The 26,500-nt window shown below is 47.3% G+C and overlaps 2 protein-coding genes across 3 annotated transcripts; one reads left to right on the top strand and one right to left on the bottom strand.

Annotated features, from left to right (window-relative positions):
• Positions 1–936: 936 nt before the first annotated feature.
• LOC307217986 (scuwaprin-a-like) lies at positions 937–18,534 on the top strand. Of its 2 annotated transcripts, none has more exons than XM_079980117.1 (3): positions 937–1,093; positions 1,676–1,810; positions 18,363–18,534. In XM_079980117.1, exons 1-3 carry the CDS (start codon positions 958–960, stop codon positions 18,368–18,370), a joined length of 279 nt encoding a protein of 92 aa, XP_079836243.1. In that variant the 5' UTR covers positions 937–957; the 3' UTR covers positions 18,371–18,534. The 2 variants fall into 2 exon arrangements, with proteins under 2 accessions (XP_079836243.1, XP_079836242.1); XM_079980116.1 differs by lacking the exon at positions 18,363–18,534 and adding an exon at positions 2,639–2,810.
• A 1,893-nt stretch (positions 18,535–20,427) lies between these two features.
• Positions 20,428–24,870, bottom strand: LOC307217845 (uncharacterized protein). Its single transcript, XM_079979809.1, has 2 exons — positions 24,864–24,870; positions 20,428–22,011 (listed from the first exon to the last, which is right to left on the bottom strand). Exon 2 carries the CDS (start codon positions 21,654–21,656, stop codon positions 20,622–20,624), a length of 1,035 nt encoding a protein of 344 aa, XP_079835935.1. The 5' UTR covers positions 21,657–22,011; positions 24,864–24,870; the 3' UTR covers positions 20,428–20,621.
• Positions 24,871–26,500: the final 1,630 nt, after the last annotated feature.

The following is a 26,500-nucleotide window of genomic DNA, read 5'->3' on the forward strand; positions in this document are numbered from 1 at the left end:
CCTTCTTTACCTCTGCCCAACTTTTTTCATAATTATCCTTAAATAAATTCACATTCTTGGATGTTAAGTTTAACCCCAGGTATTTTACCCTTTTTGTTATTTCCAGGCCTGTTTCATTCTGAAAACTCTCTCTTTCTTCCATTGTTAAGTTTTTTTCCAACACTTTCGTTTTTTGTTTGTTCAATTTAAAACCTGCTACTCGACCAAATATTTCAATTAGTTCTAATACTCTTTTAGTACTAGTGTCTGGCTGTTGCAAGGTCAATACTAGATCATCTGCAAATGCTCTTAACTTGTAATGTCTAACTCCGACCTGAACTCCTTTAACCAACTGGTCCTTTCTAATCATGTTTAACAAAACCTCCAGGACTGATATAAAAAGCAAAGGGGATATTGGGCATCCCTGCCGTGTACCTTTTTCTATGGGTATTTCTTCTGTAACCACATTGTTTACAATTAACTTGGCCTTTTGTTGGGAATATATTGCACCTATACCGTTTTCAAAACCTTGGCCTACCCCCATCCCTTGGAGATTCTTTTTCATAAAAGTCCAGCAGATATTGTCAAAGGCTTTAAGCCCGTGGTTCTTTGAAGATGGCAGAAGGTGCTTGGTGGGCCCAGAAAGGCTGCACAGTGAAGTGGTCTGCTGATTGCGCTTGGAAGAGAGCATGAGGAGGCAAGAGGAGCCCCCTGCGCTGGATCAGGCCGAAGACCCTGCTGCTGCGCCATCATTCCATCCTCACTGTGGCCAACCAGAAGCACCAGGGAAGCCTCTGAGAGGGACATGTGCTGTTGTGTCTCTGAATGGGGAAATGGGGAATATATTGCATAACAACCTCTTTGATCTTCCCTTGTACAGGGACCACAACCTGTGCAATACATGTGTCTCATCATTTCTTGTGCAATGAGGGCCTCACCTTCCTGCAGCCAATTAAATCTGGGCAGGATCCCCTGAGGATGTGGCCTTATAAAGCGCCTGGCTACAGGCTGGAGAGCACTCTGCTCTGCCTCACCATGAAGTCTGGTGGCCTCGTCTTCTTCCTCGTGGGGCTCTTCGCTCTCTGTGCCATGATGCCCTCTGCCTCAGCCCAAGGTATGTGACCCCACTGGGGCCAATCCTTCTGATGCTGCTTTGTGTGGGCCTCCAAGTGGGACCCCCTTCATCCCACACCCCCAAAGCCTTCCAGGTGGGGAGTCCAGACTCTTCAGAGGAGCAGAGGCACCGCTATACCTGGGAATGTTGTAGGTGGCTCCACAGTGAATCCTTCAATGTGTTGCCACCTCCTGTAGGAAACCAGAGAGTTCTTATGGATGGGAGGAAGAAAGAGAAGTGGGGTGATAGATGAGGAGGAGATGGAGATGGAGGCACCTCCCCAACATACACAAGCAACTAAAGTGGCCCTTAAAGCTGCAGCCCAGGAGTTAAGCAGGTGCAGAAAGGAGGTCTCTGGTGCCCAGTCCATAGCTGGAAAGAACTTGGCCACTGTGGGAGAAGTTAGCCCGCCCCAGCAAAGACTGACCCCGTTGCAACCCAGATGTTCAACTCTGTGCTTAGAGGGAGGAGAAAAACAGGAGGAAACTTATTCATCTGGGCTGTGCTCATCCTATAAAGGCTGGGATAAATAAAGGCTTTTCAAATGTTGTCTCTGAGCCATAATGATGTTCTTTGTTTCAGGGAAGCCTGGAAATTGCCCTATCTATGCTGCAGTAGTGAAGCCACCTTGCATTGAGAGGTGTACTACAGATTATGATTGTCCTTCCATCCAGAAATGCTGCTCAAAATTTTGCTCCAAGGTCTGCGAATACCCAAGTAAGATGCTGAGCCCCGTGTGGATGATTTATTCTTATTTATTGCCCCCCTTTCCCTTCACTATGGGCTCCCAGTGTGTGTTGCAGTTTGAAACTGCACTTAAAACAAATTGCAGTCTCAGGAATAGAGTTGGCCCCCCAAAAATGTAGATATCTATCAGGTAGGAACAACATAATGAGGGTGTCAGACACACCTCTGTGGGAAGGGAGTTCCCCCAACTTAGGGGCTGCCCCAGAGATGACTTTGTCAGGGTGGAGGAACTGGCAAGAGAGCCCGCCTGCTGATGTTTACTCCCAAGAGAGTCTGCAAGTATGGAGAAGCTCTCTCAGATAGTTGGTGCCTACGTTACTTTGGGCGTTAGACATTAATGTAGGCACCTTGAATGGAGTCAAGAAAGGAACTAGGTGGGCTGAAGACAGCAGTTCTGCACAAATTGTCCAAGTTTTGCTCAAGGAGGGATGCCTGTTGCCTCTGAACTGACAGCTAAGAGATGGTCCATAATTATGACATGGGAACAGGGGGATGGGGCCATAGCTCTATCAATGAGCACCTTGGTCCCAGGCTCCATCTGGGCATCTCCAGGTAAGGGAAACCCTTGTCGTCTGCTTAGCTAGGGTGATGAGCACCGATCTCTATGATTCCAACTCTATGATTCTATGATTCTATGGAGGGCTTGACAACCATATGTCAGGAGTGCTCTGATGGTGTTTCCTGCTTGGCAGGGGGTTGGACTCGATGGCCCTTGTGGTCTCTTCCAACTCTATGATTCTATGATTCTATGATCTCCCTAGGGTTCTTGGATGCCTGAACACTCTTTTATTCCTGCAGCAAACTGATGGCAGTGATGCACAGCCTGAAATCCCTGCAACTTCTACAGTTTTGGTGAGATGAACCCAGCACCCAAGGAGTGAAGGCAACGATAAACCCAGCTCCCTCTTGACCCAATGGGCCTGATCCAGCATCCTTCCCTGCCTGCAATAAAATGATCCCTGTGCCTGCATACCAGAGTGTCTTGTTCTTGAGTCTTGCTTGCTTATATCTTTCCAAAAGGGTGTTGGCAGGAGGGAGGGAGGAAGAGCCTCTGGCTGAGGGCTGTGGAAACCCAACGGATCACACATACAGCCAGGGAAGGGCAGCTTCGCAATGGGGCAGAGTTAGGAGGGGAAATGCTCTGGGTGAAGGGCGAAGGGTCACTGTCTGTTGGGGGGTAGAAGCAGGAGAACTAAGGCCATTGATTTAAAGCAGGATGAGTGTAATGGGATCTTGTAGGTCAAATAATGCACCCCTCTCTTGACTTCCATCCCTAGTTCCCAAATATTTGACTAACGAAGCAGGGCTTGCTGTGTCTTGCCTCTGGGACCCAGGTCCTTTGTGGTCTCTCTCCTGGAGTGCGTTGCTGCTTTCGTGCCCACTTTCCGCTTTTGAAATCAACTGGACACAGGACAGCACCAGCTGTGTGTGCAGGACCCCCCTGCAGTTCTGGGCAGGGAGGGTGACCAGAACTCCTGGGGCCTCTTCCTCTGGTTATTCAGCAGCCAAGAGCTGATTCCTGTTCCACACAGAGTCCAAAGTGGCAGCATTGTGGGGCCCTCAGGTGGAAGACTCAGGTGTGAATATGAGGAGTCCTAACCACATGGAGGGATGCAGGTGGCACTGTGAGTTAAACCACATAGCCTAGGACTTGCCAATCAGAAGGCTGGTGGTTCGAATCCCCACGACGGGGTGAGTTCCCAGTGCTCAGTCCCTGCTCCTGCCCACCTAGCAGTTCAAAAGCACGTCAAAGTGCAAGTAGACAAATAGGTACCACTCCAGCGGGAAGGTAAACGGCATTTCCGTGCACTGCTCTGGTTGGCCAGAAGCGGCTTAGTCATGTTGGCCACATGACCCGGAAGCTGTACGCTGGCTCCCTCGGCCAGTAAAGCGAGATGAGCCTGAGAGTTGGTCATGACTGGACCTAATGGTTAGGGGTCCCTTTACCTTTTTAACCACATGCAGCCTGGCCTTTCAGGCTGGGAGGCCAGTTCCTTGGAGGCAGCATCCTGGTCTGGACCCCATTTCCATAGGGTAGCAAGGCGTCCTCTTCATGGCACCTCAGAGCAAAGACACCCATTTCACAGAGACTCAGATTCCCAACCAAGTCAAATATACTCAGTCCTCCCAAGCCCTCTTTCTGGGTCTCGAAAAAGGAGAGGGGAGGACCCACACCAATGGGTTGAAGTCAAAACAAAGGGGGTCTCAACTAAACATTAGGAAGGACTTTCTGACAGTAAGAGTTGTTTGACAGTAGAACAGACTCTCTCGGAATATGGCAGACTCTTCTTCACTGGAGGTTTTTAAGCTAAAGTTGGCTGGTCAGGGATGCTGTCATGGCCTTCCATCTTCCAGCCCCCATCCCCTTTCCAGTTAAGCCAAGCAGCCCAATAGCATTATGATGTCAGCCATAACAGTGACAGAGAAACATCCCAGCTCATTAAAGAGTCAGATGTGCCTGGCAAAGCAGAAGGTGAGCAGAACACTTTGAAAGTGGAGTCAAACAGGACCCAGATCGAGCCCAAAGGCAAGGCTGTCTAGGAAGGGAGTCCTTGAGGGATGCTCCATCTTTGCATGTATTGGTGAATGGGGTGGGGGGAGGAGGAGAATGGAATATGTTGCCCATTGTGTTTTTCTTGCAATGCAATCTGTGAAAGCTAGTCCCTTCCATATATTTTCATCTCCCAGCTAATTGCTTCCTCACAACGTTATTCTGGATCTGTGGTTCCCAATGTGGGGTAATTTGAATTTTTTTTTTTGGGGGGGGGCACAATTCGAAGATGAGTTAGATGAAGTTAATGCCTTTTAGGCTTCCTCCACTTGAATAGGAGCTCACTTTTTGAATAATAAGAATTACCGGTATATGTCGGGGGTGGGGGCACCAAGATTTTAGAGATGCTTAGGTGGGGCATGGCCCAAGAAAAAGGTTGGGAACCACTGCTCTAGATGCCTTTTCCCTACTGCTCATCCAATATCACTCCCCCCCCCCAATTAATTTTAGATCCAGTAAGCAAATAAAGACATCTATTGACAAATGCGCATAGGATAAGAGCAGGTTGAAAGCAGCATAAGGTCACTAAACTTTCCCCTTCATTTTGACAGCTCAGGGGAGGCTTGGAAGTTGGGGGGGGCACCAAATGTCCACCATGGGCGGCTCACTCCACCCCCGACGCTCCAGCCCCCGAGCAGCTAGCTCCGCCAGAGACCCCCAGGGTCTGTGCACACCTTTGGCAGATAGGCACATTCAGGATTCTTGGAAGTCATTTGTTATTGGGGCGGCTGCCAGTCTGAGCATCTGGAACAAAGGAATAAAGGAACAAGAAAGAATTGTGCTGGAGAGATTTTGTCTTTGTACAAACAGAGCCTTAAGTGCCTCAGTGCTTACGTTTTAGCCCCAATAATGCTCTTTCTTGCTGCAGTACATTGCAAAAGCAGTGATTGTTAAAATTACTATTGTCATTTTATCTGGTTTGGGCATCAGTCCTTCCAAATTCCCCCCAGAGAATGGAATTTGGGGGGCAGAGAGGCACCGAGTGCAAAAGCACTTTGCCTATTGAAAACCCTCCAACACCGCCATTAAGAAGCAGAGGTTCTCTTGTTAATTAGAGCTAAATTGGACTAAAGTACAGGCACGTGCTAGAAGAGATGAGATCACAAACTGTGGAACAAAACCAACTGCCAAGACTTTAAGGTTTGAACTTGAGATAAGACTTCATTCGTTGCAAAAGACGGGGGGCGGGGCGGGGGGGAGCCTAAAATTTTTTTCTTTTTCTTTTTTAAATAAATTTTTATTAGTTTTTTAACATATCATTTTCAACAGTAATTAAACATACTTTTACATCTTATTCATTTTTTTTTACTTCTAGCAGTCCTGTCTGAAAATTTTCCAATCTAATCTCTTAGTATGCATTTCTTATTTTCCCTATTACATTTAAAACTCATAACCAATATCTCTATCTTTTCTACTTTGTAACACTTCGTATATTTCTCCTTACAAAACTTCTTGTAGTCCAACTAGCGTAATTTGTTGGTTACAGTTGCTCTTCAAATAGTTAATATACTTCTTTCAATCTTCTGTAAATCTCTGGTCCCGCAGGTTTTCAATTCTTCCTGTCATTTTGTCCAATTCTGCATAGTCCATTAATTTTGTCTGCCATTCTTCTTTCCTCGGAATTTCTTCTTGCTTCCATTTCTGGGCTAACAATACTCTTGCCACTGTTGTTGCATATAAAAACAGTTTAACATCTTGTCTACTACTGTCTTGGCCTATAATACCAAGTAAAAATGCTTCTTCTTTTTTAAAGAATGTATTTTAATAAAGTTTCTTTATTAAAAGTTTTCTTCTCTACATTTATGATTCGGACACCCTCCTCTGAATATTAGTTCAAAGTATATTTGTAGAAGTGAGGGTGGAGTAAATTGGATTATAAATATGGAATATAACATCAAACGGAACTCTGTGTGTAAAAAGAAAAAGAAAAAGAGAGGTGAGCTCTATTTTGCAAAAGGTTTACGATGGAACTTTAGAGTCAGCTCTAAGACTCTTCCCCATTCTTTATTATATATGGAGTGCACTGAAAAATGCTAAGTGGACTTGAAATTTAATTTAATTGGAAGTATAATTGCTCATTTATCTTCAGCTGGAAGGAAAGATGAAAGGAATCTGTGAACTGTCAAGGAACTGATAAGGTTCATTATTGAGTTATCTGCAGTTTGACAGACCGTTCTTCCTCCCAGGCTGAGAGGGAAAATGGTGAAAACAGGTTATTTATTGGGACAGAGTGACTTTTGCAGCTGTTAGAGTTGCAAAACAAATTTCTGGAACCACAATGGGATATTAGCTCTGCCCAAGGCATGACGGACAAGAGCAACAACCAGGGGAAAGAAAGACAAAATAACTTACAAGGACAGGGCCATGGACGGAATAAATGCCACACACAGGAAGAACAAGGATATAGTTTGAGATCCTCACTTGTAGCTTTATAAATCATTTAATGTGTCAAACACAGATAGAAGTTGTTAATATTGCAGTTATTGTATAAGGGATTATTATTATGATGTCAATGTAATGGACATTAATAAGATTTTGGGATGCAGAAATAAAGCAAATAATCAATTCATCAAATCTAGCACGCAGGAGGCCACTTTATCTAAATTATATAATTTGGTATTTGAACGATTGGTATTAATAATTGTATTATAAATTGGTATTGTTATAATGAGGCTATTATTGGCTGGAGGCCAAGAGAGCATCTTTGGCTAAGCAGATGCTGCTTCTTCAATGAAAGTAGTCACAGAGAGAGAGATGGCTGCCCGGCCCTGTGCTTTTTGTCGTTCCCTCACAGGTGAGGCCATGGCCACCTCTAGTCACGTCCCATGTCTTGTGCCCATTTAATCATGACTGATTTCACCTCCTCATCTTTTGTTTCCCATTCTAGCAGGATACTATATGCACCTTTCAGCAACTTTACTTTCCCTCCACAACTTCCTTTTGAAATCTAGATGTCGTATAACTGAATCCTTTCTTATTGTCTTCTTTATATATCTCGTGTAATTGCCGATAGTGTAACCAACTCTGCAAATGGTCTTTTATTTCCTCATAATCTCTTAATTTCCATTTTACTTCTTGGTCCTTTAACAAGTCAGCATACGTTAGCCACTTTCCTTTCTTTCCAAGTGGTTTGAGCCGTAAAGCTTCATGTGCTGAAAGCCACCAAGGAGTCTTCTGTTCTAGTAAATCTTTATATCTCTCCCATACCCTCATTAATTATTTCCCAATTATGTGGTTCACTGGAAGGACAGTTTGTGAAGATTGAGGGCACAAGGAGAAGGGGGCGACAGAGGACGAGATGGTGGGACAGTGTTCTCGAAGCTACGAACATGAGTTTGCCCAAACTGGGAGGCAGTGGAAGACAGGAGTGCCTGGCGTGCTCTGGTCCATGGGGTCATGAAGAGTCGGACACGACTAAATGACTAAACAACAATTATGTGGTTATAGAAACTTTTGTGTACTTTCCCTTTCCCATACCATAGATATGTGTGCCATCCAAATCTATTGTCATGTCCTTCCAATTATAATGCTTCTTGCTTTTCCAACTTTATCCAGTCCCTAATCCATACCAGACATGCGGCTTCGTAATATAATTTAAGGTCTGGGAGGGCAAAATTGCCTCTATCTTTTATATCTGTAAGTATTTTATGTTTTATCCTTTTGCAGAGGAATGGCATTTCAAGGGGAAAGGGGTGGAAGGGGAGAAGGCTGAGGCTGGCTCCTTTTTTCTGCAAGGCCTCCGCCTTTGGCTTGATGCTCTGCTTTCCCCAACTGAGGCCTGTCCCTCAGAGACCTGCTCCCCCTGCATGTTACCCCTTCTGCCCTGGTGCTGGGCTGCAGCTGCGGCTCCTACTCTCAACACAGAGTCCTCTAGATTGCTTCAGCAGGAAAGAAAGATTCTCATGTTCATGTCCATAGGGGAAAATGCATGCTGCAAACATAGGACCTTCAGCGGAGCTGCGTGGTAGGTGTCAGGGACTGGCTGGATGAGGAAGAGTGGTGCTGCTACCTGTCCAGGAGGACATGGAAGAAGAGGACCTGGACAGAGAGGAATCAGAGGTTGCCTCTGCTACTGGCTCTCCTCCTCCATGGAATGGGAGGGATCCAGTGTGAGAGGCTAAAAGGCAAGGTTTACAGCAACGTCTCAAGCTTAGTCGAGCCAGTGTGACTCGGCTGTGTTGTTGCTTTCTGTGAATAAAAGCTAATTGCATTTCATGCCTCACGTTCTTTCCAGCCCTGTGGATGACCTGAGCTTGCCTGACAACTCCTTGACAATAGGATAGCATCATAGAAAAGTAGAGCTTGAAGGTAACCCCAAGGCTCATCTAATCCAACCTCCACCAATGCTGGAATCACCGCTAAAGCCACTGTTTAAACACTCTTGGGAAAGTCACTTGCCAGACCTCCATGACAGAAACCCTCCTGTTCTTCTCTCTCCTGAACATCTCGGAGGCGTTGGAGCACGAAAAGGTCCAGAAGAACCAGCGCCCATGTGGGAACTAGAACTGTCCAGATAGTCTTGCCCTTGGAGGAAAGGGAAGGGTCCAAAAGGGATGACCTACCTTGGCAGAGGGAATCAAGGCACAGAGAGTGAAGAGCCCAAGCAGGAGGGAGATGAGGAGGCCACCAGACTTTGTGGTTAGGCAGGATGGAGCGCCCTCCAGCCTCTCAGCCGCTGGTTTATAATACCAGAGCCCAGATGGAGCCATACCCAGGGCGTGCAAAAGCCCTCTCCCATTTCCCCAACATCTTCCCACTTCTTCTGCACAATGACATTTGTTTTGCAAAAGGAGCATTGACCCCTGAGACACTTGCTTGGAAATTGGATTGCAAATGGAGAGCGCAATGTGAAGTGGCCCCTTTGATCTTAGCTTGCCGAGGGACAGCGACCTTTACATTCTCCTCATAGTTTCTTGTGCAATGCGGGAACATTTGCCAGCACCACCTGTCCTCATTGTCCTCTCTCTGGTCTGGGTGGGGCTCCTGCTGCATTGGGGAATTATAAAAACCACCTGGCTGGAGGCTGGAGGGCACAGTGACCTGCCTAGCCATGAGGCCTGGTGCTCTCATCTTCCTCCTCGCGGGGCTCCTCTCTCTCTGTGCCGTGGTGTCCTCTGCCTCTGGCCAAGGTACGTGACCCCCTTTGGACCCTGCCTGAAAGATGGAGCCCTTTCTACCTGAGCAAGGCTCTCTCTACACGTCTTTTCTTCTTCTGCTGCTGCTGCTCTGTGTGCGGAGTTCAGATCCTCCAGAGGAGCAGGCATTTCTGAGTCATGGAGGGCTGTCTGTTTGAGAGTGTTTAAGGGGGCTCTACCATGGACCCCCCGCACTTTATGGCTCTTGTTTTGATTGACAACAGCTGCAACAAACCATAGAGCTCTGTTGAAATGAGAGGAAACAGGCATCAAGGTTGGACGGAGGCTTCCAACACCTGTGTCCCATTCAGCAGGCAGCTACCCCATCCATGGGATGCGGGTGGTGCTGTGGGTTAAACCACAGAGCCTAGGACTTGTCAATCAGAAGGTTGTCGGTTCGAATCCGTGCGACGGGGTGAGCTCCCATTCCTCAGTCCCTGCTCCTGCCAACCTAGCAGTTCGAAAGCACCTCAAAGTGCAAGTAGATAAATAGGTACCGCTCCGGCGGGAAGGTAAACGGCGTTTCCATGTGCTGCTCTGGTTCGCCAGAAGCGGCTTAGTCCTGCTGGCCACATGACCCAGAAGCTGTATGCCATCTCCCTTGGCCAGCAAAGCGAGATGAGCGCCACAACCCCAGAGTCGGTCATGACTGGACCTAATGGTCAGGGGCCCCTTTACCTGTGCCTTTTACCCCCTCCACACCCAATTTCTGGTATGGCAGCTTTGGCGAGCTCCTCAAGGGGTGCCCAGGTTGGGGAAAGGACACTTTCCACTCAAAGTCCTTTCTCCAGCCTCTGCCTTCTCCTCCACCAGTGACTTTACAATCCCACAGCTGGGCTTGCTTTTGTAGGCCAGCACTAAATTGTGCAGGGAACTCTTCCAAAATTTATCATTGAAATTGGAGGCTTTTTAGCAGAAGACATCTTTCAGGGATTTGTTGGTTCTGATGCGGCTGGTGACGCGGCAGATAAAAAAGCCAATGCAATTCTGGGCTGCATCAATAGGAGTATTGCATCTAGATCAAGGGAAGTAATAGTGCCATTGTATTCTGCTCTGGTCAGACCTCACCTGGAGTACTGTGTCCAGTTTTGGGCACCACAGTTCAAGAAGGACACTGACAAACTGGAACATGTCCAGAGGAGGGCAACCAAAATGGTCAAAGGCCTGGAAACGATGCCTTATGAAGAACGGCTAAGGGAGCTGGGCATGTTTAGCCTGGAGAAGAGGAGGTTAAGGGGTGATATGATAGCCATGTTCAAATATATAAAAGGATGTCACATAGAGGAGGGAGAAAGGTTGTTTTCTGCTGCTCCAGAGAAGCGGACACGGAGCAATGGTTCCAAACTACAAGAAAAAAGATTCCACCTAAACATTAGGAAGAACTTCCTGACAGTAAGAGCTGTTTGACAGTGGAATTTGCTGCCAAGGAGTGTGGTGGAGTCTCCTTCTTTGGAGGTCTTTAAGCAGAGGCTTGACAACCATATGTCAGGAGTGCTCTGATGGTGTTTCCTGCTTGGCAGGGGGTTGGACTCGATGGCCCTTGTGGTCTCTTCCAACTCTATGATTCTATGATTCTATGATTTCTGCATTGGAGGCAGTTGGACTAGATGCCCCTTGGGGGTCCCTTCCAACTCTACTGTGCTGGTCCAATGGGTTACCCGAGAGGTGAGGTCCAAGTCTGGTCCGTGGTCAAAGGTGCAACGTGGAGGCAGTCCGTAATAGCTGAAGCTGGGTGCAGGGCAGGGAGTCGGGTGAAGTTGGGAACAGGCATGCAAGCAGGGAGCCAGGGCGGGTCAGGAGCTCTGGCAGAACAGCAGGACAGGGTTTAGGCAGGGACTAGCAACCAACAATGTTGCTCCTGCAACTTGGGATTGGGGCTGGCCGGGACTTTTATCTGTCCCGAGGCATAGGGCGGCCCCGATCCTCTGGTGACTCACCTCTCCTGGCCTGGAGGTGAGCACCCCTCCTGAGGGAACTTAGTTCCCTCTGCCTCTCTGCCCTGAGCCTCTGCAGCTCAGGAGAGGCTGGAGGGTTACCAGACCCAGAGGCAACCTCAGCTTCCTCTGACAGGGGTGAGAGTGGAGCACCTGCAGGCAATGGGTCTTCCATCACCTCAGGAGCCAGAGCAGACTCAGCTGACGCCTGCACCTGAGGATCCAGCACAGGTGAGGACCCTTCAGGCTCAGGCCCCAGCCCCGGCTCAGCAGGTTCTGGAGGCGGGGAATCCAGTGCAGGCTGGGATCCCTCAGGTTCAGCATCTGAGTCCGAATCCCAGGCCATCACATATACAGTTTTAGGATTCTGTGAATGACAGCTGGGGAGGAGGGGGAAGGGATGGAGACCCCTCTCCAATACCCACCCACAGCCCTGCTGGTTAATCAAAGGCAGAGATTCCCTTGGAAGGTGGTGGACTCTCCTTCACTTGAGGTTTATACGTAGTAATGGATGGCCACCTGTCAGGGATTCTTTAGCTGGGATTCCTGTGTCGCAGGGGGTTGGACTAGATGACCCTTGGGGGTTCTAATTCTGGAATGCTGTGATCTTGGTGCACTGCTAAAAGACAGCTGCATCCCCCACCTGCCCTGCCCAGCCCTTTGGGTTATATTATTATATAACCACACATGCAGTCCCATGTCCAGTCCTGGGTGCCACAGTTTAAGAAGGATATGAACGAGCTGGAAGGTGTGCAGAGGAGGGTAACAGGTGATCAAGGGTCTGGGAGCCAAGCTGTCAGGCTCTGACACAAGCCTTGTGAGGAACAGTTGAGGGAGTTGGGTATATTTTGACTGGAGGAGAGAAGACTAAGAGGTGACATGACAGCCCTCTTCAAATGCCTGAAGGGCTGTCACAAGGAAGATGGAGCAAGCTGTTTTTCTGCTGCTCTGGAGAGTAGGACCCAAGCCAATGGATTATAATTACAAGAAAGAAGATGATGACTCAACATCAGGAAGAACTTTCTGATGATAAGAGCTGTTTGACAGTGGAACAGGCTCCCTCGTGAGGTGGTGGACTCTCATTCCTTGGAGGCCTTTAGGCAGAGGTTGGGTGGTCACCTGCAGGGATTCTTGAGCTGAGGCTTGGACTTGATACCCTTGAGGATCCCTTCCAACTCTCCAAATCTATAAGGGAACCTGGAGCCCAGAGTGAGCTGACTTAAAAGACCCCCACTCCACTGCTGGGAAGTCATGTGGTTGTTCTGTTCTAGGGAAGCCAGGATACTGCCCCACACCGGATGGTATTGGAACGTGTGTGGAGGAATGTTCTGGAGATGATTCATGTCCTGGAGACTTGAAGTGCTGCAGCAACAACTGTGGCCACACTTGCAAAATTCCGCTAAACGGTAAGAAGTCCTTTCCCTTCAGAAGCAGACTGGGGTTTACCAGTCTCGCCTTCAGTAGGATGTCACCTATATCAGAGGGAGGTGGGGTGTATGGGAAAGAGCTGGGACCTGTGAGCTTGTCCACTTTTTACTGAGGAGCTGAGCAAGAACTGAGAGGTCAGAATCCAGCCATTCAGCAGCTGTTAAGATTCTTAGCTTTATCAATTCCCCAGGACTTCAGTGTGCTTCTGGCACAAAGGCTTTCAAGCACTCCTGAGAAATACTCAAAGGGACAAGTGTAGCCCTCGTCTCTGAGAAAACCCCCCACTAATGGTCTTTTTTAATCGCCATGTGATTTACCAGTAATATTTCTATTCCACTTCTATTCCAGCAACAATGCTGAGCTCATACAAGCTCACAGTAGCTAACAACGGCAATTAACAAATGCTACAATCATTACAATCATATCAGAAGGTCAAGTGTATCCCCACTCCACTGCCGGGCAGTCATGTGGTTGTTCTGTTCCAGGGAAGCCAGGATACTGCCCGCCACGAACAGGCTTTGGACTATGTGTGGAGGAATGTTCTGGAGATGATTCATGTCCTGGGGACAAGAAGTGCTGCAGCAACAACTGTGGCCACACTTGCCAACCTCCACTGAAAGGTAAGAAGTCCTTTCCCTTCAGAAGCAGACTGGGGTTTACCAGTCTCGCCTTCAGTAGGATGTCCCCTATATCAGAGGGAGGTGGGGTGTATGGGAAAGAGCTGGGACCTGTGAGCTTGTCCACTCTTTACTGAGGAGCTGAGCCAGAACTGAGAGGTCAGAATCCAGCCATTCAGCAGCTGTTAAGATTCTTAGCTTTATCAATTCCCCAGAATTTCACTGTGCTTCTGGCACAAAGGCTTTCAAGCACTCCTGAGAAATACTCAAAGGGACAAGTGTAGCCCTCTTCTCTGAGAAAACTCCCCACCAAACAACGGGAGGAAGTCCTTTCCCCTCAGAAGCAGACTAATAAATAATAATTTTTATTTATACCCCGCCCTCCCCGGCCAGAGCCAGGCTCAAGGCGGCTAACACCAATCACAGTAAAAACATAATAGGGGAAAAAGAGAGGGGGGGAATCAATTTAAAATACAGGTTAAAATGCAATTTAAAATGCAGCCTCATTTTAAAGTAGCTGATAAATCAAGACCATAGGGAGAGGGAAACATAAGGGTCAGAGTGAGTCCAAACCAAAGGCCAGGTGGAACAGCTCTGTCTTGCAGGTCCTGCGGAAAGATGTCAAGTCCCTCAGGGCCCTGGTCTCTTGTGACAGAGCGTCCCACCACATCGGGGCCAGTGCTGAAAAGGCCCTGGCCCTAGTTGAAACCAATCTAACCTCCTTGAGGCTCGGGACCTCCAAAGTGTTGTTATTTGTGGACCTTAAGGTCCTTCGCGGGGCAGACCAGGAGAGGTGGTCCCGTAGGTACAAGGGTCCTAGGCCACATAGGACTTTAAAGGTAAAGTAGATGCAGGAAGGAAATCTCTGATAATAATAATAATAATAATAATAATAATAATAATAATAATAATAATAATTTATTATTTATATCCCGCCCATCTGGCTGGGCCTTCCCAGCCACTCTGGGCGGCTTCCATAAAAACCAAAAATACAGTAAAATCACACGTTAAAAACTTCCCTGAACAGGGCTGCCTTAAGATGTCTTCTGAATGTCAGGTAGTTGTTTATCGCTTTGACATCTGCTGGAAGGGCGTTCCACAGGGTGGGCGCCACTACCGAGAAGGCCCTCTGCCTGGTTCCCTGTAGCTTTGCTTCTCACAATGAGGGAACCACCAGAAGGCCCTCGGCGCTGGACCTCAGTGTCTGGGCAGAATGATGGGGGTGGAGACGCTCCTTCAGGTATACTGGACCGAGGCCGTTTAGGGCTTTAAAGGTCAGCACCAACACTTTGAATTGTGCTCGGAAACATACTGGGAGCCAATGTAGGTCTTTCAAGACCGGTGTTATATGGTCTCGGCGGCCGCTCCCAGTCACCAGTCTAGCTGCCGCATTCTGGATTAGTTGTAGTTTCCGAGTCACCTTCAAAGGTAGCCCCACGTAGAGCGCATTGCAGTAGTCCAAGCGGGAGATAACCAGAGCATGTACCACTCTGGCGAGACAGTCCACAGGCAGATAGGGTCTCAGCCTACGTACCAGATAGAGCTGGTAAACAGCTGCCCTGGACACAGATTTGACCTGTGCCTCCATGGACAGCTGTGAGTCCAAAATGACTCCCAGGCTGTGCACCTGGTCCTTCAGGGGCACAGTTACCCCATTCAGGACCAGGGAGTCCTCCACACCTGCCCGCCTCCTGTCCCCCAGAAACAGTACTTCTGTCTTGTCAGGATTCAACCTCAATCTGTTAGCCGCCATCCATCCTCCAACCACCTCCAGACACTCACACAGGACCTTCACTGCCCTCACTGGTTCTGATTTAAAAGAGAGGTAGAGCTGGGTATCATCTGCATACTGATGAACACCCAGCCCAAACCTCCTGATGATCTCTCCCAGCGGCTGCATGTAGATGTTGAAAAGCATGGGGGAGAGGACAGAACCCTGAGGCACCCCACAAATGAGAGCCCAGGGGTCTGAACACTCATCCCCCACCACCACTTTCTGAACACGGCCCAGGAGGAAGGAGCGGAACCACTGTAGGACAGTGCCCCCAGCTCCCAGCCCCTCAAGACGGTCCAGAAGGATGTTATGGTCGATGGTATCAAACGCCGCTGAGAGATCCAGCAGAACTAGGAAACAGCTCTCACCTTTGTCCCTAACCCGCCGGAGATCATCAACCAGTGCGACCAAGGCAGTTTCAGTCCCATGATGAGGCCTGAATCCCGACTGGAAGGGATCCAAATGGTCCGCTTCTTCCAGGCGTGCCTGGAGTTGTTCGGCAACCGCTCGCTCTATCACCTTGCCCAAGAATGGAAGATTTGAGACTGGGCGATAGTTGGCCATTGTGGCCGCATCTAAAGATGGTTTTTTAAGAAGCGGTTTAATAACCGCCTCTTTCAGCGGGTCTGGGAAGGCTCCCTCACGGAGGGAAGCATTCACCACCCCACGAAGCCCATCGCCCAGTCCTTCCCGGCTAGCTTTTATAAGCCAGGATGGGCAAGGATCCAGGAGACAGGTGGTTGGTTTCACTCGTCCAAGCAGCCTGTCCACATCCTCGGAGGTAACAGATTGGAATTGATCCCACTCAATTAGGCAGCTGCTGATGCTAATGATTTATTGTTTTTTATTGGGTCTGCTTAGCCTGGACAAGAGACGACTAAGGGTAAGTAGGAGAGCTATCTTTGAATACTTGAAGGGCCACCACATGGAAGATGGAGCAATTTTCTTTTCCTGCTGCTCCGAAAGGCAGGACTTGTTCTGCTCCTGAGCTGCTGAGAGTGCAGGGACCACCCTATGGCACAGGTGGGGTGTCATTGGGAAGTTTAGTTTTGTGTGACACCCCAGACCCCTGAGCAGAACAGAGCCCACCTTAGGAATCCTGGGTTCCTCTGGCTACTGGATGCAAAGGAGCCCCATCCCACATGAAGAGAGAGAGCCTCTCTGGCCAAAGACATCTCTCAACCTTGGAATTCTGCTCTGTTGCAGGGAAGCCTGGGCAATGTCCTGAGCGTCAGCCAGGTATGGCCGGACCCTGCGTGGTTAGGTGCAAGGATGACTGGTCATGCCCTGGAGCTCAGAAGTGCTGCGGGAGTTGCCCACGAGATTGTGCTTATCCTGTCAGAGGTGAGACCATTTATTCTGCGGAGGGTGGGGTGGGATAGGAAGCTCCTCTTCTTCATGAACCAAAGCCATTGTGACTTATGAAGAATTGCAGAATCTCTATACTCAGAAGTGCTTACCTGGATTCTGGCTGGAGGCAGGAGGCAGTTGAGGCAAGGAACCCCACAAGGAGAAGAAGGCCACCACAACACATGATGGACAGGCTTTGTCTGCTGCCTAGACCATCAGTTGACTAGAACTTTCAGGTTGGAAAGGGAGCCCAAGGGTCACCGAGGGTTTTGCTCTTTTGCAGAGAAGCCTGAACAATGCCCTCCGAATCGAGGTGTGGGAATCTGCATTGCAAAGTGTGGATTTCTGAAACCCACTTGAGGATTTCTGGGATCCTCTGAGTTCCAGACAAAAGTGAACTCCATTGCAGCTGCACAGGGAGGGTCTCTCTGGCCAAAAGGCATCTCTCAGCCACAGAACCCTAGGTTGGAAAGGAGCCCAAGGGTCACTGAGGGCTTTGCTCTTTTGCAGAGAAGCCTGGACGATGCCCCCGGAATCCAGGTGTGGGAATCTGCATTGCAAGGTGTAAAGATGACTGGTCTTGCCCCGGTGTTCAGAAGTGCTGTGGTGGATGTCCACGCGATTGTCGTAATCCTGTCTAAGGTGAGATGGTTTTGAATTTGGTGGAGGGTGGGGTGCAGTGGGATAGAGACTCTGTCTGTGGTTTGTGGGAGATTTTGGAGCCTCATAGATCAAAATATCTGGTAGCCTTTATGTATCTGGAGAGAAAGGAGAAAGAGAAAGAAAAGCAGAAATACCTCTTCACCCCTGTTGTGAGAATGAACCAAGCATTTTTAGTAAGATGAATGAAAAAGGGGACTTACTTACATTGCTCAAGTGCAGTTTTGCTCAAGGAGGGATGCCTGTTGCCTCTGAACTGACAGCAAAGAGATTATGACACGGGAAGAAGGGGATGGGGCCAAGGCTCTGTCATTGAGCACCTTTGTCCCTGGCTCCATCTGGGCATCTCCAGTTAAGGAAACCCTTGTCATTTGCTTAGCTAGGGTGATGAGCACCAATCTCTCTAGGGTTCTTTGTCCTGCATTTCCTGTGGGAATGTTCAGGGATGCAGGAGAGGATATATTGTCTGATTATAGCCTTTCCAACTTGTGTTAACAAGTTCACAATTTAGCAGAGTAACACCCCCTTTTTTAAACTCACAGCGGATGCATTGCTAAGGCTTGCTAAAGCCTCTATAATAACTTTTCTGGTATTTCCCCCTTATTCCCCATAAAAGATAAGACACAGTCTTCTATAAAAGTATAAAAAGGTTTACTCACACATCATTCTGTTCACAATAGGATCCCAGAAGGCAGACTTAGCTTAGAAAAGTAATATATATACCTGGAAACTATCTCATAAGGGGACAGTCCCTTTGTCCTCTCTGGAAGCCCAGAGAGCATCTTTGGCTAAGCAGATGTTGCTTCTTTGATGCATGTAGTCAAAAAGAGAGAGATGGCTGTCCTGCCCTCTGCTTTTGTCGTTACCTGAACAGGTGAGGCCACACCCACCTCTAGTCACATGCAGAGGAAGTCTGTCCCAACCCAGAAGGAAACAGGAAGTTTACCTTCTAGCTGGACAAACATTCCTCCCCATGTGTAAACATGTTCACTCTAGGAATGTTGTACTTGACTGCTCTTGTGTTTCACACCCCACATTTCCATGGGTGCCTGAACACTCTTTTACTCCTGCAGCAAACTGATGGCAGTGATGCACAGCCTGAAATCCCTGCAACTTCTACAGTTTTGGAGAGATGAACCCAGCACCCAAGGAGTGAAGGCAACGATAAACCCAGCTCCCTCTTGACCCAATGGGCCCGATCCAGCATCCTTCCCTGCCTGCAATAAAATGATCCCTGTGCCTGCATACCAGAGTGTCTTGTTCTTGAGTCTTGCTTGCTTATATCTTTGCAAAAGGGTGTTGGCAGGAGGGAGGGAGGAAGAGCCTCTGGCTGAGGGCTGTGGAAACCCAACAGTTCACACATACAGCCAGGGAAGGGCAGCTTCGCAATGGGGCAGAGTTAGGAGGGGAAATGCTCTGGGTGAAGGGCAAATCCATCCCTCTTGAGTTCTAAGGACTCTTGAGTCCTTATTTCCCAAATATCTGACCATCTCACCAATCAGGGGTTTGGTGGGCAAAATGTGTGTGCCTCATGTGTTACTTCTCGGATCCAGGTCCTTTGTAATCTCTGTCTTGGAGCGTGTCCCTGCACTGCCTGCTTGCTTGCCCACCTTCCTCTTTTGAAAGGAACAGGGCAGAAGGTGGCACCATCTGGGTGCGCAGAACCGCCCTGCAGTGATGGACAGAAAGGGTGACCAGAACTCCTGGTTCCTTCCCCTTCCCCACATATGGTTGTGGGGTGGGTGATGCTGAGCTGCCTTCTGCTCTCTCAGTCCTGCCTAACAGCCTGAAGAGGGACTCTGGCTCAGATCATTGTTGTGCCAGCAACTGATCTCATGGTTGCCCTACTTCCTCATTTGTCAGCAGCGTCTAGGCGGAAATAGGCCAAATACCCATGAAAATCTGGCACATAGCTATCCGTGCATTTTTTATTTTATTTTTTAAATTGCAATCTTGCTCAAAAATGTTTAACAACTTTGCTCACCCCCAAAAACCTGGATTTTCACTGTTTGATTTATGGCAGAGTGAAGGAACAGGTTACTGAAACCTGACTGTGCAATCACCTGAACCGGGCCCAAGCCTCCCAAATTCTCTCTTCCAAGATCCATTAGCTAAAATGCATTAGCCTGAGCTGTTTAGCCAAACCCAGCTGTATAAACAAAGCCCTCTCCTTTATCAGTCCGTGAAGGCTTAATGGATGACCTTGTCAGTTCCGAGTGGAGACGGGATGGCAGAGCTGGGACTTATCTTATCTCACACTGACGCACAGACCTTGCAACACAGGCCTGTCAGCCCCCACAGCCAGAGATGGCACCAGGAGAAACTCCTATAGCTGGGTGACCGGGTGACCTTCTTACCCCAAGATAAGAGTACCGGAACAGGAACATCTCTATATGGTCAAGGAGGAACAGGAACATCTATATATGGTCAAGGATGTTAACTTACATGTACAAACGCATGAGGTTGGATTCCTGGGGAGGGGGCAAGGAGACCAGAAAAGGGATATAAGTGTGTGTAACCGCTCTTTAAGTGCTCTCGCTGTGGCTGACCACGCAGTGCCTTCCTGCTGCTCCAGAGAGCAGGAATAAACTCTCTCTGAACCAACCTCGGTGTCTCTTGACTCCCTCCCTCCCTCCCTCCCGAGAGCAACGCAGACCCGACCAAGGGAAAGGTCTGAAAGGCTACAAGAGTCCAAAAAGTGGCAGCGTTATGTATCATTATGACGTTAGCCATAACATTGACGGAGAAACATCCCAGCCCCTTACTGAGTCAGAAGTGCCTGGCAGAGAGGAAGGTGAGCAAGACACTTTGAAAGTGGAATCAAACAGGACACAGATTGAGCCCAAAGGCGAGGCTGCCTAGGAAGGAAGTCCTTGAGGGATACTCCATCTTTGTGAAGAACCCATCCACCAGCACATAGGTGTGTGAATGAACAAAACTGAGCACTGATGTGAAAGCAGGATGGCACCAGCAAGCCACCTGACTGGTCTCCCCCTTGCCAGGTGTTGGAATCTTTAGCCTTGTCAGAGGAATGTGCCACTCTCCAGGCACCCGGCTTGGATTCCTTGTTGACCTCCCTGCCTGCGACTCCCGGCAGGATGCAGGCGAGATCTCTATCGGCGATTCTCCTCAAACGTGAGAAGAACACACCACTCTTCCCTCCTCCCTGCCTTCCCCAGGAAGGGGAGAGAGACAGACAGAAATGTATTTACATGCCTTTATTTCTGTCTATGCAGCAGTACAGAGAAACATGTATGCACTCTCCAAACACCAACAGCAGAGAGATAAACTCCACCCCTGTACTTCCAGTACAGGTCAGATGACACACTGAGCTAACATCCGGTGCTCAGTACAGTGAATAGACTGTCTCTTTGCTCCCACGGTACAGTCCCAAACATCAACATCCTGTTTGGCTTTCCAGCCAGCTGCAGCTCGCTGCTGCATTGCTCCTTTTCGTAACATACTCCCCCAAAAGAATCAATGCGTGTTGCGAGCAAAGCTTGATCCAAAGAGGAAAACAAACAGTTGTTATACATATAACATTCCCCTGTTGTTTCAGTTCCATCCTTGGAACTCCCCGTCACTGGATTCCCCAGTGTACCTCTTTGGTTGTCTGGCTTCCAAGGAATGAGTGCTTCTGCATTACCTTGGTTAGCGACTCTCTGTTGTGTCTTTGTCTCTGACTTAGACACTGTTTCAACCTGTCCTCGGTTGTGTACAACAGCAACACATGCAACAGCTAAGTTGGCAAACTCCTTTGAATACCTTTTGGGTGGTATACCCTTTGTTACTCTCTCAGACCTCCGTATGAGGTGCTGATCCTCTCTGCTCACTGGTTCAGTCTCAGGACTCTTTGGAGAACCAGTACCAATTGTGAACAGTGGTTCATCCTCCACCTGTGAAGGTCTAGCCATTGTGTGAGATTTCCTCTCAATGACTGTGTCAACTGAGCTCCCTGAGCTATCACTGTCGTCATCAGTACCACCGTAATCAGTAAAATCATCATCATCATCTGAATTGTCCTCTGTGGGAAATGTGTGAACAATTATTCTCTCCTGTTCAGGAGCGCTCTCTAGAAATTTTGTGAGAATCACCTGACCAGATTCAGACAAAATTACTCTGTAGAGACCCTTTTCATAACCCACAAAAATGCCTCTGGCATTCTTTACTCCCCCTGGAGCCTCTGTCCTCACATGAGACCCAAAAACCTTGAAATGGGCAACAGAAGGTTTTCTATGGAACAGCTTCTCAAAAAGAGAACTTCCCAACTCTTTTGAAACCTTTCTCAACCACGTGTAACAATAAGACATTAACGACTCTGCCCAGAACTCATGTGGCAGATGTGAACTAAGCAATTGCGCTTGCATCCCCTTTTGCAATTCTTTGTTCACCCTTACACAAACACCCCTGTTCCATGCTTCCACTGAAACAGCAACTTTGTGCCTTATCCCTTTCTTCTGCAGGAAGTCCTGAAAATCCTGTAAAAGAAAAATTGGCTTCTCATCTGTGAAAAGACAATCAATGTTAGCATCATGCACATTTTTAACCTTGTCACACAACTCTTTAAACCTTTCTAAGGCTTCTTGTGGTTTCTCTAAAACATACACCCAGACATAATTAGAGAAACAATCCACACACACAAGGTAAAATCTTGCATTTCCTCTAGATGGTGCTAGAGGACCAATCACATCAGCATACACCCGCTGAAATGCCTTGTTGACTCTGGTGACCTTCCTGGCATCCTTTGCCACACCTGCGAGAGAAATCATGTTAGAATCAGATGAATTACATTTCATGTAATCACTTTGATCAAAAGTCAACAAATACAGTCCATCTTTCTCTCTGGCAGAAAGATACAACTCTCCATCTTTGAAGATCTTGCAGCTTTCACCATCATAGGACAGTTTCAGTCCTTTCTTTGCAATCTGCGAAACACTCAGCAGATTGAACTGCAACTCAGGAACCAAGTACACATTGTCTATAGTCAAGTTCAGACTTTCAAGATACACAGTCCCAAACCCTGTCGCTTCCAGCTCCTGACCGTTGGCCTGCTTCACAGTGAAGCTTTGCTTCTTAAACGACGAAAACAGACTTCTATTTGGGGTCATATGGACGTCATGGAACTTTGAAGTGTCAGGCATAGCTCTAAAGGCTTTAGCCCAAACGTAGAAGAGTTTTCCTGCACAGCGAAGAAGCTAGTTGAGGTGGTAATGACTAGTCAGCTAGACTCAGAATAACTATTTACAGGATTTATTAAAAGGAAAAAAAAAAACCAGCAGAGTTTCTGCATACAAAACAAAGTAAAATAAATCCTTTCTCTCTCTCTCTCTCTCTCTCTCTCTCTCTCTCTCTCTCTTAACCATACACAGCACTCCTACTCCTAACACACCTAACACCAAACTGTGCTAGCATTCCTAGATAACAGAGTTGAGTGCTGGTCGTTAACCAATCAGAGTAAGTAGTTTCTAGGTCAAGCAGACCTTGGCTTTCTGCCCAGAGTAAATTGACACTGCCTTGAGTTAATTGTGTGAAGGCAGAATCTGTAAGTTTTCATGAGAATCAATTAACAGAAACTGAACACCCCCTCACAGATTCTGCTGGACAATTAACATCAAATAACACCTATGTAGGAGATTATTTTTCCAGCAAACCTAAACCCTTGCACATTTGCTTGTTCTTTATCTTTGCCAATGGTTTAGTTAATACATCTGCTACATTTTCTTCACTTGATACATAAGTACATGTGATTATATTGTCTTGTACACAGCAACGTACATTTTGGTATTTTACAGAGATATGTTTGGAACGTGATTTGAAACCCTCTGTTTTACTTAAGGTTATACAAGCCTGATTATCAATGTAAACTCGTACTGGTTCTCCACAATTTACATTTAAATCTGCTAACAAATGCTTGAAATAAATCACCTCGTTGCACAATTCACTCAATGCAGCGTACTCGGATTCCGTTGACGACACACTTACAACGTCTTGCTTGCGTGACCGCCAGCTGATTAAAGCTTCACCGACCATTATGACTAGTCCTGTGACAGATTTTCTATCTGGCAAATTTCCCCAGTCACTATCACAGTAGCAACTCAACATTTCATCCTCTGAAGAATTTAATTGTAACATATAGCCAATTGTCTGTTTGAGGTATCTCAGAACTTGTTTTACCCCTTTCCAGGCATTTAGTGTGGGTTTTGAGACCAATCTACTCAATATGCCTACTGCATAGCTAATATCAGGTCTGGACCATTGTGCTAGATACAATAAACTTCCAATTACAGAATGATATATATCAGGATGTTCAAATTCAGGACTCTCATCTATATGAAGTGTTTTTATGAAACCTGGATCCATAGGCACCACTGCCCCTTTGCAATCCTGCATCCTGTATGTAGTCAGTAGTTGTTTAACTTTGTTCTGCTGACTAATTAGGCAGCTGCCATCTTGGGCCCAGCACACTTCCAACCCTAGATATGTCCTAATCGGGCCTAAGTCCTTCATTTTGAACTTACTGGACAATTGCTTGGCAAACCTTTTAGTTTGTTTATCTGTTTTGCAAGCATACAATACATCTTCTACATAAATCAGACAAAACTCTTGATCACTGCCTGTATCACGTACATAAATACAATTGTCAGCTGTACTTTGCTTGAAACCCAATGACACTAAGGCCTCATGGAAACATTTGTTCCAAGATCTTGCCGCCTGTTTGAGACCATATAGAGCTTTGTTTAATTTTAACACTCTATTGGAACCTGTCTCATAACCAGGCGGTTTGGCTAGATATAGTTTTTCTGATATTGATGCATGTAAATATGCAGTCTGGATATCAAAATGGTTTAACAGGAGTTTTCTCTTTGCTCCAAGCGTTAGAATCAGCCTTACACTGTCCCCCTTAGCAGTAGGGGAAAAAGTCTCGTCATAATCTTTTCCAGGCCTCTGAGAGTATCCTTGAGCCACTAAACGAGCTTTGTATTTGTACTTTCCTGTCACCAGAGGTTTAAGTTTGTACACCCACCTGCAGCCTACAATCTTTGCCCCCTCAGGCGCTGCTACTGGTGTAAAGACCTTGTGCTCATTCAGAGAGGACATCTCTTCTTCCATTGCCTGTTTCCAGAGCTCTGCCTCCTCTTTTGGTAACTTTAACACCTCCTGAAAACTCTTGGGCTCTGCAATTAAACACATTTGCAGTATCTGGAGAAAAACGCACCGGAGGCACTACTTTGTTTTGTCTTTTAGATCTTCTGGGAGAAAATTTTTCTTCTGACCCACTTTCCTCCTCAGAACTACGACCTCTCTTTTGTTGCTTAGTAACTGGTCTCTGGCTAATTCCACTTTCTTGAGAGCTCTTATATGAACTTTCCTCCCCCACAGACTCTGATTCTCTATGTTTACCTTCAGAGTCATGAAGCTCCTGGGAAGGTTCAAACCAAACCTCAGTATTGGCATGTAGTCTCTCCCAGCCACTATGTTCACAAAAACTGGCATTCCTGGAGATCACAATGCCATTTGTCCCTTCAGCAAAGCGGAAACCTTTTCCCAGCTCCTGGTAACCCACAAACACTAACTGTTTGGTCTTAGGATCTCCCTTCTTTCTCATTTGTTTTTGAATTAGTACCCAGGCTTTTGATCCAAACACATGCATTTTGGGTTTTTTCTGAAACAATTTAAAGTACGGGGTTGTACCTATTGTTTGATGAAAAAGCCTATTTTGGAGATAACACGCGGTGAGCATGCTCTCCCCACAATAAGACATGGGCAAATCAGCATCATCAAGCATGGCAAACATCATATTTTGTAAAGATCTGTGTTTTCGCTCTGCAACGCCATTCTCCTCTGGGGGAAAAGCGTTCGTTTTTCTATGCCCAATGCCTCGCTTTTGTAACCAATCTCTAAAAGCATTTGACATAAATTTGCCACCTCTGTCCGTCTGAATCCTTCTGAGTTTAATGGACAGAAATCTTTCCACAGATGCCACCCAGCCTTTAAACTTAGTGAACACGTCACCCTTATTCTTCATGGGAAAAACCCAAGAGTAACGCGTGGCGTCATCCACAATTGTTAATGAAAAACGCGATCCACCCCTGCTTACAGCAAATGGACCAATTACATCCATGTGAACCAGCTGTAGCGGTGACTCACTAACTCTGTCACTTCTGGGGTAAGAGACTCTGTGGGTTTTAACCTTTTTACAGATATTACAATCAAGGTACTTGTTACAACTCTTTAAATTACCCCCATCAGCCAATTCAGACATTTTTAGTACACTTTTCCTGCCAGCATGCCCCATTTTCCTATGCAATAAGTGCACACAGTTGCCATGTATAGCTTTGTTATTCACTGCAGGCTGAGATTTACTGACTACTGCTGCAACTTGAGATCCTGCTTTAAGCCAAAACAAGCCTCCCTCTGACTCAGCAGTGCCTAAAATCTCGCCAGCCTTCTTAATAATGCAACTGTCTCCTTCAAAATACACTTTAAACCCAGCTTTTAGCAAACAATCTACAGACATCAGATTGCTCCTTAATGAAGGCACACAAAGTACATTTTGCAGGCATTCACGAAAACAAGGAACAAAAACTGCACCCCCCGAAATCACTTCAGAAGTACTTCCATCTGCTAGGGCCACCTGGCTGCGCTGTGCTGAGTTCTTGGAAACAAACAGTTCATCTGAATTTACGATGTGCCGAGACGCTCCCGAATTGACCACCCAGACAGCTTGTTTCTCATCAGCAATCTTGACCTCGGCGGTCACCAACTGAGCCGACTGTTTTCGTTTGAAGAATTTCTTTTTACGCTGCTGCTGCTGCTGATCTCGTCTCTGCTCTTGCACAGGCCACTGAGACTTGACCAACTCCGGACATTGTCGTTTTAGATGCGCTGAAGACCCACATCGGAAACAACGCCTAACAGCAAACGCTGACTCCTCACCGGTACGCTGCTTTTGCTTCACCTCGGGCACGGCATGAGAACTCCTTCCAAACCGCCCGCCTGTAGAAGCCTCTGCAGCAAACGACCTTTCTTGCCTCTTCTGCCATTCTTCAATCAAACGCCCAGTGACGTAACTGACTGATAAATCATGCTCCTGTATGCCTTCTAGAGACAAAACTAAATTATCCCAGCTTTCCGGGAGAGAACTCAAAATAATAGCCACCTTCTCCTGCTGGTCTAACGCACAGTTTCTTTCCTGTAGCGCAGCAAACTT

This window comes from Podarcis cretensis, assembly GCF_951804945.1.
Source record: "Podarcis cretensis genome assembly, chromosome: 6".
Taxonomy (NCBI): Eukaryota; Metazoa; Chordata; class Lepidosauria; order Squamata; family Lacertidae; genus Podarcis; species Podarcis cretensis.

Coding starts and splice junctions, on each gene's coding strand:
- LOC307217845 (XM_079979809.1), bottom strand. CDS start 21,656: ATGCAAGCGCAATTGCTTAGTTCACATCTGCCACATGAGTTCTGGGCA.
- LOC307217986 (XM_079980117.1), top strand. CDS start 958: ATGTGGCCTTATAAAGCGCCTGGCTACAGGCTGGAGAGCACTCTGCTC. Junction 1,094..1,675: donor GCCCTCTGCCTCAGCCCAAG/GTATGTGACCCC, acceptor TCTTTGTTTCAG/GGAAGCCTGGAAATTGCCCT.